Consider the following 10,843-nt stretch of genomic DNA (forward strand, 5'->3'; position numbering starts at 1 on the left):
CTTTGGAGGCAAAGATTTTGAAGCTCCATCTCACATACTTCAAGCATGTTGCCAGGAGGGACCAGTCCTTGGAGAAGGTCATCATGCTTGGAAGGGTGAAGAGACAGTACAAGAGGAGAAGACCTTGAACCCTGAATGAGATCGATTGCCACAGGAACTGGGCTAATGTGGTAAATGTGGTGGAGACAGTGAGATTGGCTCAGGATAGGGCAGAGTTCAGAGCTATTGTGTAAAGGGTTGCCATGCGTCACAGTCAACTCAATAGCACGTAACAACAAACAACATGCTCCTGTTGCTCTCAGATCACTGACATCTGAATATTTTTAGAAGATTTACTCTTTGTCTTTACTGAATTGACTCATAGTGGCAGGTAGCCAGTGTCTTTTTCTGGTTACACTCTATCCCCTTCTCATCACTTCTTTTATTATCTTAAATCAAATTAGTTATTGAGCTCAATTTACATGCTAGACTCAAGGCTCAGCAAATGCGATTCCCATTTTCTTCTAGATCCCTTTCCCCTCTCTCTGTTCCCACCTCCCTTTCTCTCTTTCCTTTTCTCCAACATTTCTGCTCCTAATTCAGCAGCCCATGAGTCTCTGTAACTCAGCACCTAGGAGCTCTGGTGGCATGGTCAGGAGTGTGTCGCCCTGCTAACCAAAAGGCCACACATCTCTCATGGTTCAAATTCACTATCCAATCCTCCCATTGAATTCCACAACCTCAGAAACCCAGGAGAGGACCAGGTGGAAGACTCCAAGAAAGAGAGCCACTAGGAGACCTGATGGAGGGTCACTAAGGGTCAAAATCAACTGGGGGACAATGAGTTTGAGCTTGGCTTGGGGTTTCCCACAGGGCTAAGGAAGGTCCAGTATTCTTAGTCATTTTAAGGCTGTTGTTTAATTGGATTTATATATAAGGAGTTATTCCACACAAAGAAGGGGGAGGGTCAGCACTGAGGGGCGCATAACTGCCTAGAAATATTGAGGTGCTGAAACTCAGAGAGGATTCCAGGGAATGTGGCCCTTCCAGAAACCTCCTCAGCTCGGTAGCAATCAGGGCTGGGGTTCCACAGGTGATCCTTTCACCCACCTTGCTGGCTCCAGCTCTTCCCATCACATGTCACATGGACTTCTCATCTTCTCCCCCCCCCCTCCACACACACACACTCAACTCTTTAAGAAAGAGTTTCTAAGGTCACTCTCAATCTTTCAACATGGTGACAAGAACCAATCCCTCTTAGTATTGGCTACAGACCACCACTATCCACCCCAACCTCAAGCATCAGTTGCTGTTTTAAACATCCCCCTCCTGGGGTTTAACAAGAAATTTCCAATCTAAAGGGTGAAGCAGAACCTGAAGGACTCCAGGCACTCTAGTAATGCTCCCTAATCCCCTAATCTCCCTACCATCTAGCTTCCCCAAAGCCACTGGCTCCAGCCCTCTGTGAGGGAATGTTGAGTGAGGGGGGAGAAGAAGCAGAAAGAGACAAGAGTTAACCCACCCTTATCAGGGGTCATCTCTGAGTTTACTTTGTGGTTAAACCGGCCTCTCTGGTTCCTGCATCCCCTCCGAAGGCGTCAGAATGCAAGGCTAGTTGCTGTGGGGGAGGTGACCTTCTCCCCTCCTCTCCTAACTCTATGGGTCTGGATTCTGGGAGTGTCTCACCAGGTCTTCTCCAGTTCCACCTTCTCTCAGGAACAGACCCACAATCACTCTTTTGCCTTTTCTACATTGCCCCCACCCCGACTCCAATACACTAGTACTGGGGGTGGGGGGAGGCAGAAGCTCCTCCTTCATGCTCCCCTCCCCGTACATCTCCCAGTGGTTGTGAGAGTGAGAGAAAAGGCCCTGAACCAGAAAGGAATCTGGAAGTGGTGGGAAATGGCAAGGGGAGCGGAGGAGGCTGGGACAGGAAGTCTGAGGTTGGTATTTGCCTCAGTGCTGTAAGAGGTCAGGAATGCAGCCATCGATATTACCTATGGAGATAAGGGCCAGCTGGCAACTCCCCCTTCTAACACTGGACAGAAACTCAGATCTCTGAAAGCCCTAAGTGGTTGGGATGGGCAGGGGTCAAAGAAGGACCTAGAAAGCAAGCAACCTTGGGGAAAATCCTGGGATCTGAGCCTTATCCCAGTGTAATTCTTTAGTGGTGTTAAGTGATTTAGTGAAAAGAATCTAAGGTCTTTAAAGTATCTTTACCATTAAATTGACAACCCCTCCCCTGCACACCTTCCTATTCCACATTACTATTTTACTCTGTATTACTAATTAATGAGTTTCTGTTTAATGAATGAATGAGTGGTAAATAAAATTCACATTCCATTCTACCAGTGTTGGCTTTGGCAGCATATATATATTAAAACTGGACCTACACATCCTTGCCCCTATACAAGGATGACACATTTATTTCCGTCTCCGCCCAAGGAGACAGGCCAGGCCTTAGTATCTCCTACTAGCATAGAATAATGTATCAGCTAACCGAAAGGTCAGAAGTTTGAATCCACTAGGGACTTTGTGGGAGAAAAATGAGTGGTGGCTTTCCATAAGTATATTTCTTTACAGCCTTGGAAACCCAGTGGGTGTCACGATGAGTCAGGACCAACTTGACAGTCATGGATTTGGTTTGGTTGATTTATGTGTTTGTTTCCATTTATAAGTGAAGAACTTCAAAGCACAAAAGTTAAGTGACTTGTCCATGGTCACACCGAAAGCAAACTTTCCACATTAGATGATTTCAAGCTTAACAAAATCCGCAAAATTCAGTACATTGCATATACTCAAAAGGCTTGAAGATAAGGACTGAAACAGATACTTGTACACTCGTGTTCACTGGCGCATCATTTACAATAGCCAAAAGATAGAAACAAAATCTGTGTCCATCACTACATGAAAAAATGACCATATGTGAGATCTATAGATAGATAGACATTCAGCTATAAAGTAAAACAAGGTTTCTGATACTTTTGCAATATTATACTGAGGGAAATAAGTCAGACACAAAAGGTCAAAGACCGTATGAACCTATTTTACAAAATATCAAATATAAGAAAATGCATAGAGACAAAAGTGGTTACCAGGGTTTAAAGGAAGAGAGAGAGTCATGGGTAGTGAAACTGGGTACTGAGCTTCTGTGTGGGGTGATAAAATAGTTTTGGAAATCAATAGTAGTGATGACTGTACAATATTGTGAATGTTATTAATGCCATGGTCTCATATGTTTGAAAGTGGTTCAAATGGTTTCATGTCGTTATGTATTGGGCTACAGTGTATTTTTTAATCTTAAAACAGCTGTTGCATCACATGCTTAATCTATGTTGTTGTTACTGTTATTATTAAGCTATTCTATACAACATGGCAATTCTGGAGTCCAGTGAAGAAAAGAGAAGGTGCAAACAGAAAAATCCCATTTGACTGACACCTGTAACTTTCCATGAAAAACAGTGGGCATCATTTGATTCTATTTTACATATCATTTGCCTTCAGGCCTACAGAGGCCCTGACCCTCCCTGGTCAGCTCCCACCCTGGCCTGCTCCTGTCCAGCTCCTGATGAGTACTGTGGGACTTTGCCTACCTGCAGGTGGAAGGTCCTGGATAATCCAGGGCCGGGTCCTGCATTTGAGCTGGGCTTCACACCTGAATGATCCCCTGACCAGATTACTTTCAAGGCTCCCAGCCAGGCCAGGCCTGCTTCCCACCTGCCCCCACCTCTTCTGTCCAGCTGGCATTTTGACAAGTTTCAATAGGTCCACTCTAGATCAAAGAACACAGCCAGGTGTGTTTGCCCTACTGGACAAAAGACTAATGAAGGTGACAGGTTTGAAGATCTATCTGCTTCCACAGTTAACTCAGCAAGGAGCAGGCTACCACTTTGGGGAATAGGGGATTAGGGCAGGGGACAATAGGAACTTCTCAACTTCCCTCTTTCTTCACCTGAGGTGAGTTTCTAGGACATGGCAGCCCCTAGGGGATAAATTTGGGAGGTAGAGGCCCTTAAGAGGAGGGTCAGGAAAAGGAGGAGGTCTACAGAAAATGCTAGGAAAGAGGAGAGGGGGACATTTCTAGGTCCACTTGTCTGTCTCTTTAGACCCCTGTATTACTGTGATCTCCTTTCAAAACTTTCTCAGGTTTACTGCCTATAGAATTGTCGTTGTTGTTTAATGCCGTCGAGTAGTAGACGACTCATAGCGACCCTATGAACGAACAGCCTGAGCACTGTTCGTACATAGAGTTTCCGCAGGCAAGCCATTTTGGAAGTGGATGCCGCTCCTGCTTCCAGGGCCTATAGAATAGGGCCTTTTAAAAAAAAAAATCTGTTGAAGTCGTGAGTGAACGGGTTTGTGTGGGTGAGGGTGCGCAGAAGTATTGGAACCAAGTGTGGTGGGAGTAAAGGTTGGCAATCAGCAGGTTAGAGGCTCTGGACTGAGTCTCCCTTCTTTCTCCCTGTTCCCTAATTTTCTTCCCCATGGGTTTCAGGGCTAGGATACCCAATATGACCCATCTGGGCAGTAAGGCACCTGAGCTACAGCTTAAGGGCATTTTTAGATCCAGGCCCCGTCTCACCCACTCTCCAAAACCAAAACTTAACCCACTGCCATAAATCTGGCTTCTCCCACCCTTCTCAAAAAAAAAACTAAAGCCACACGCAGGCTTTCTGAGGCTGACAGGAACAGCTGCCTCATCTTGGTTCCACGGAGCAGTAGATGGATTTGAGCCGCTGACCTTCTGGCTGGCAGTCTAGCACGTACACAACCTTGCCACCAGTGTCCCATTTTCAGAACCCCAAATCCCCAACCTACCAGCACCTCCTCTACCTGGAAGAGGGGGGTACAGTAACGTCATTTCCTGTCCTGAGACTCCTGCCGTGTGGGCCAACACCTGTTGTCCTAATGAATCTGCCCCATTAGTCACTCGCTCCAGTTCTGGGGAATTGGGGGTGTTGGCTGGACAGCGCAGCACAGGTAAATGGGGAAGGGGCGTGGCACTGGGAGCGCGCAGTCGTCTGCGCTGCAGCCCACCTGAGGCGCCCAAGCTTCCAAGCCAACTCCGGTGGCAGGGGCGGGGCTGGCCCTTGCAGGTCCCCACCCCCTCCCTCCGCGATATAACTGAAGCCGCCGACCCGGTACACCTTCAACAAGCCCTATCTGAGGCTTGCCTCACTTCTCCGGCACCATGAGCTTCACCACTCGCTCCACCACCTACTCCACCAACTACCGGTCCCTGGGCTCCGTCCCATCGTCCAGCTACCGGGTCCGGCCGGCCAGCAGCGCAGCCAGCGTCTATGCAGGCGCCGGGGGCTCGGGCTCCCGGATCTCCATGTCTTACTCCAGCAGCTCTCGGGGCGGCTGGGCTGGGGGCATGGCGAGTGGGATGGCCCGGGGTCTGGCAGGAGTGGGGGGCATTCAGGGCGAGAAGGAGACAATGCAAGACCTCAACGACCGCCTGGCCTCCTACCTGGAGAAGGTGAAGAGTCTGGAGACTGAAAACCGGAGACTGGAGAGCAAAATCCGAGAACACCTGGAGAAGAAGGGACCCAAGGACAGGGACTGGAGCCATTACTTTAAGACCATCGAGGAGCTGAGGGCCCAGGTAAGTGGTGCGGAGGGAATGGTGCTAAATCCAGGCCATGCTTGGCACTCCCTCACACACACTTCCACCTGAAGTCTAGGAACTTCAATAGAATGAGTGTGTTGGCTCAATCCCCATCTCCATCTCTCACTCCATGAAGAGGTGCTAAGAATGCCCCGATTCTCCACATACATCCCTAGCCATTGGGACTCCAAAACTGAGGGCCGGGCATGCTGATCCTTCCTTAAAATATAATCGGAAAGTGGAGGAACTTTGCTGAGGAAATCGGACAACATGGAGGGCGATTGAACAAAGGATTCTTGGCCAAGTGGGACAGTTAGAGGGTTAAGCGGATGTGACTAAAGCTGAGTCATCCAGGAGCAAACAGGAGACCTACCTGTGGGAGGGGCTAGTGCAGGGCTTGAGGGGCCCAGGGAGGGGTGCGTGAGCAGGTGTCCTGGGAGAAAACGCTAGCACAAGGCCTGGAAGAGGAAGTGTTAGTAGAGGTTTGCTTCCAGACGGGCCTGCTGGAGGGAGCCCCATTGGAGAGATAAAGAGGGCCTGGTGGGAACGCTGGGATTTGGGACTCCAAAAGGAGAGGGTGCAGTGTGGAGGACATATGTGAGGGGGTATGTGTGTATAAAGAAAATAAATGCGAACTCCTTGCCTTTGAGTTAGAGCTGACTCCTATCATAGCTGACCCTCCATTGGGTTTCTAAGGCCATAAATAGCTTAGGAGATTGCCCATCTTTCTCCTGGGGAACCACCAGGGGTTTGAAACTGTCAGAGAGCAGTGGTCTTTGGGTTAGAAGTATAAGAGCCTCCAGTTATTCTTATGACTTAGATAATTGATGAAGATATCAATGGTATCATTGATACAGCTAACACCTTTCACACACTGTCTGCCCTCAGTCATAAAACACACACTCTCTCACCTCCACTCCCCAGATCTTTGCAAGTTCTGTGGACAATGCCCGCATTGTACTTCAGATTGACAATGCCCGCCTGGCTGCTGATGACTTCAGAGTCAAGTAAGACTTGGTGCCTGGAAGCTGAAAGATAGAGGGTCGGGGAGATGGAGCTAAAAGCAGGCTGCTCCTTGGGCTAGGTCATGTAGGGACTCACAGGTGGGATCTTGTTAAGGTGGGTAGAGCTGGATGAATGAGCATTGATTTATTCATTTAACTCAGTTTAAGAACATTGCCTCAGCTGCCAAAAGAGGTGCCCAGGGGCTTACTAAGCTGATGGTTTACAGCTTGAAGTCTTAGGTGGACTGGGGGACCCTCTGACCATCTCCACACCCACAGGTATGAGACAGAGCTGGCCATGCGCCAGTCTGTGGAGAACGACATCCATGGACTCCGCAAGGTCATTGATGACACTAATATCACTCGGCTGCAGCTGGAGACAGAGATCGAAGCTCTCAAGGAGGAGCTGCTCTTCATGAAGAAGAACCATGAGGAGGCAAGCAGGGCCGCTGAGCAGGGCAGGAACCAAAGGGGTCAGGCCCTGTTTGGGTGGGGAAGCACATGGACAGAGCACATGCAGGTAGCATAGCACAGAAGTTCAGAACTACTCTGGGCCTTTAACCAAACCGTTCTCAGAGTCAGTACGCCAAAGCTACCATGCAACTCACCTGAATTTTGGTGTAACAAAGTCAGGATGGATAGGTGAGAAAGGAGAAGACAAGGACAGAAGCAGAGATGGATAGGATGAGGGGGGGAAACCTAACCATCTGAGGATGAGGAGTGATAGAGAAATAATGAAGGAAGTTAGAACTGGCAAGGCTTTGTAGATAAAGGAATAAGGAGTAAGTTTACAGAAGAAGAGTAGGTAGAGGAAGAGGGTGGCTGACAGGCACAGGCAGGGAGTGTGGGGCCATTACCAGCCATCTGGAGTAAAATTCCAGGATGGACATTACCTAGACTGTAAAACCAAGTTTCACCTTGTTTCTTCTAAAACATCCTGTAGACATCCTCGAGGAGGCAGACACAAAGGGTTTTTGTTTGAGCGCTGACCCTGAGCCCCTCTTCCCTTTCACCCTTCTCTCCTTTAGGAAGTAAAGGGCCTGCAAGCTCAGATTGCCAGCTCTGGACTGACTGTCGAGGTGGATGCTCCCAAATCTCAGGACCTCAGCAAGATCATGGCAGACATTCGGGCCCAGTATGACGAGCTGGCGAGGAAGAACCGAGAAGAGCTGGATAAGTACTGGTCCCAGCAGGTACCCATGGAGAAGGGATGGATGCCAGGCTAGACACAGAGATCTGAGGACATGGGAGGACGGTGAGCAGGGAGACAGGGGCCTGATGGACCATTCCACTCTGTAGATTGAAGAGAGCACCACAGTGGTCACTTCTCAGTCAGCTGAGGTAGGAGCTGCCGAGAATACGCTCAAAGAACTGAGACGCACGTTCCAGACCTTGGAGATTGACCTTGAGTCAATGAAAAATCAGGTGAGAACTCTCAGTCTTCTGCCCTGATTCTGAACCTCAACCTCCATCAGCCACAGGTGAAACTCTATCTCAACCCAAATTCTTCTCCTCCCCTCATACATTCTTTTCATTCAGAAAAAGTCAGTGCCCCTTTGCACTTACTACAGTGCCTACCCTGTACCTGGAAGAGTGTGTGCTCAGAACTGTGCTTTCCTAAAAGCTGCAGAGCTTCTCCACACACTCTATCTCAGGGCTCACCCAGACTGCCTGCCTTGTGCCCCCACAGAAGGCCAGCTTGGAGAACAGCCTGCAGGAGGTGGAGACTCGCTATGCCATGCAGATGGAGCAGCTCAACGGGGTCCTGCTGCACCTGGAGTCAGAGCTGGCACAGACCCGAGCAGAGGGGCAACGTCAGACCCAGGAGTATGAAGCCCTTCTAAACATTAAGGTCAAGCTGGAGGCTGAGATCAACACCTACCGCCGCTTGCTGGAAGATGGAGAAGACTTCAGGTGAGCAGGATCCTCCGACCCTCATTAGAGAAAAATATTGTTTCTCCTGAGTTTTATAGGCTCCCTATGTGCCTGTTCATTGGCCTCCATGGAGTAATGGACTGCTACTTAATATGTGCCTCTATTTGTCTTTAAGGGAGTAATAGTCACACCTCTTACATGAAGAGAATGCACTAAGTTTTTTCCCTAGTAATGTTTAAGGTACAATGGGGCTATGGAGCACTTAGATAAAAGTCAGGTGTCAGGTATCCTTTCTGCTCTGTAAGGCTGTTTATAACTGGACCTTGGTCTTCTGCCACAGTCTGACTGATGCCCTAGATAGCAGCAACTCCATGCAGACCATCCACAAGACCACCACCCGCAGGATCATAGATGGCAAAGTGGTGTCTGAGACCAATGACACCAAAGTCCTGAGGCACTGAGGTAGCCACACCCTTCACCCTTTGAAGAAGGAGAGGTCAATAAAAATGTGAAGTCATTAGATGTCACGCTGTGTCTTCTTTGGCTGTTTTCATTCTTATGTGTAAATACCTGACCTGAGAATTCATTCCATTTGTGATCAGGCAAAAATCACCTCCAGACACAGAGATTTCATGGGATTTGGGGAGCGGGCAGTTCTCTTAAAAGTACCTTCTCAGAGAAAGAGGAGGGAAAGATAGACTGGATGGACAGTGGAAAAGCTACAATAGCTTGTGTCTTAGCCTTTGAAGAGACCACTCTGATGGCATAGTCCACAACTAAACCAAAAGTTGAGCCTCTCTGGTGATTTGAATTCATCGGCACCTCCTAAGGAGAAAGACAAAAATCTGTTCTGATGCTATTTACAGCCATGGAAACATGGAGGGTCAGCTATGAGTGGATTCCAACTCTACACCAGAGTGAGTGAGCGCTTGGCAATGATAGTCACCCTCTCACCTATTCTGGAGTTCTGCTTGCCTCTACCTGGCAAGTGCTTATTACAGAAATCTGAACCAGAGAAAAAAATGAAGCCAAGGAGTAGAGAGCAAAGAAGAGGGGAAGAGGCAGGACTAGACCACAGAGCTGGCCCTCCCCATCCTGGCCACTGTGCATTCTTGGTCCACCGCTCGGTTTTAGAGGTCTAGCTAGAATTAAAGTGAATGGAGTCATTGAAGGAATAGTCTACATCGGTGGTTCCCAATGAGGTGCCCCTAGGTAAACACCCACATAGGTAATAGTGGGAAATTTTAACTAAATCTTTGATCTAATTGTGTCATCTAATAGTAAAAAAAAAAACAGATGTCCAAAACAAAAAATAGGTTCTGATATGGATTATAATTTCTTAAAATAAAAAGGTATGTCCCTTAAATAATGAGCTGTAGGAGACCAAATAGTCAACATTTACCCAAAAGCAAAGGTGAGAAGCAAGGAATGGAGGGGAAGCTGGATCAATACCTACAGAACAATGGAAATGAGAATGCTGACACATAACCAATAACATGGAATAATATTATGTGGAAGAGGTGTTAAAGGGGAGCCTATTCTGCTGTGTAAACTTTTACCTAGAGCACAATAAAATATTTTTAAGAATAAGTCTAAAGTTGCATGCACAAGTGTAATACCCAACAGGACATAACTAGACTGAAGATCATCTAGCTCCGCCCCATTATAATACTTTGCTTTGTCCTCCTGAACTGCCCTTTGAAACTAACTGTTCAGCTCTTTTATTTCCACATGTTTTCCTTTAAATTTGGCTTCTCAATGTTCCAGTGCAATCTTTAGAATCTTTTCTGACATCCATGTTGGTTTTTTCTTTCTTCTCTGGTTTTGTGATGACCTTTTGCTTTTTTCATGGACGATATCATCCCACAACTCCTGGTCTTTGATCAATGGTGTTCAATGCCTCAAACCTATTCTTAAGATGATCGTGAAATTCAGATGGAATTGATTCAAGATCATATCTTGGTTCCTGTGGACTTATTTTCATTTTCTTCACCCTCAGTTTGAACTTGCACAGTCTGCCCCTGGCCTAGTTTGACTGCCAATAATTAATTTCTCCAGCAATTTCCTTCCACAAATGTAGTCAGTCTGATTCCTGTGCAGCCCATCAGGTGAAATCCACATGTGAAGTCGTTTTTGGTCTTTTAGAAAAAGTATTTGCAATGAATAAATCATTGTAAATACAAAATTCAATAATCATTCTATTTCCAGCCTTATTTCTATCACCAAGCCCATATTTTCCAACTACTGTTCCTTCGTCTACATTCCAGTCACCAATTATCATTAACGCATCCTGATTGCATGTTCGTTCAATTTCAGACTGCAAAATTTGGTAAAAATTCTTAATTTCTTCCTCTTTGGCACTAGATGTAGGATC

At 47.2% G+C, this 10,843-nt stretch overlaps 1 protein-coding gene across 1 annotated transcript; it reads left to right on the forward strand.

Annotated features, from left to right (window-relative positions):
* Positions 1–5,137: 5,137 nt before the first annotated feature.
* On the forward strand, positions 5,138–8,988 carry KRT18 (keratin 18). Its single transcript, XM_006883876.1, has 7 exons — positions 5,138–5,587; positions 6,515–6,597; positions 6,874–7,030; positions 7,623–7,787; positions 7,894–8,019; positions 8,285–8,508; positions 8,810–8,988. Exons 1-7 carry the CDS (start codon positions 5,171–5,173, stop codon positions 8,928–8,930), a joined length of 1,293 nt encoding a protein of 430 aa, XP_006883938.1. The 5' UTR covers positions 5,138–5,170; the 3' UTR covers positions 8,931–8,988.
* The last annotated feature ends 1,855 nt before the right edge of the window (positions 8,989–10,843 follow it).

This window comes from Elephantulus edwardii, unplaced genomic scaffold, assembly GCF_000299155.1.
Source record: "Elephantulus edwardii isolate Elephantulus edwardi_28Jun2011 unplaced genomic scaffold, EleEdw1.0 scaffold00030, whole genome shotgun sequence".
NCBI lineage: Eukaryota > Metazoa > Chordata > Mammalia > Macroscelidea > Macroscelididae > Elephantulus > Elephantulus edwardii.

Excerpts from the sequence above, each read along its gene's own strand:
- KRT18 (XM_006883876.1), top strand. The coding sequence starts at position 5,171 with ATGAGCTTCACCACTCGCTCCACCACCTACTCCACCAACTACCGGTCC. Across the intron at positions 6,598-6,873 it reads GCTGATGACTTCAGAGTCAA|GTATGAGACAGAGCTGGCCA; the intron begins GTAAGACTTGGT and ends CCACACCCACAG. Across the intron at positions 8,509-8,809 it reads GAAGATGGAGAAGACTTCAG|TCTGACTGATGCCCTAGATA; the intron begins GTGAGCAGGATC and ends CTTCTGCCACAG.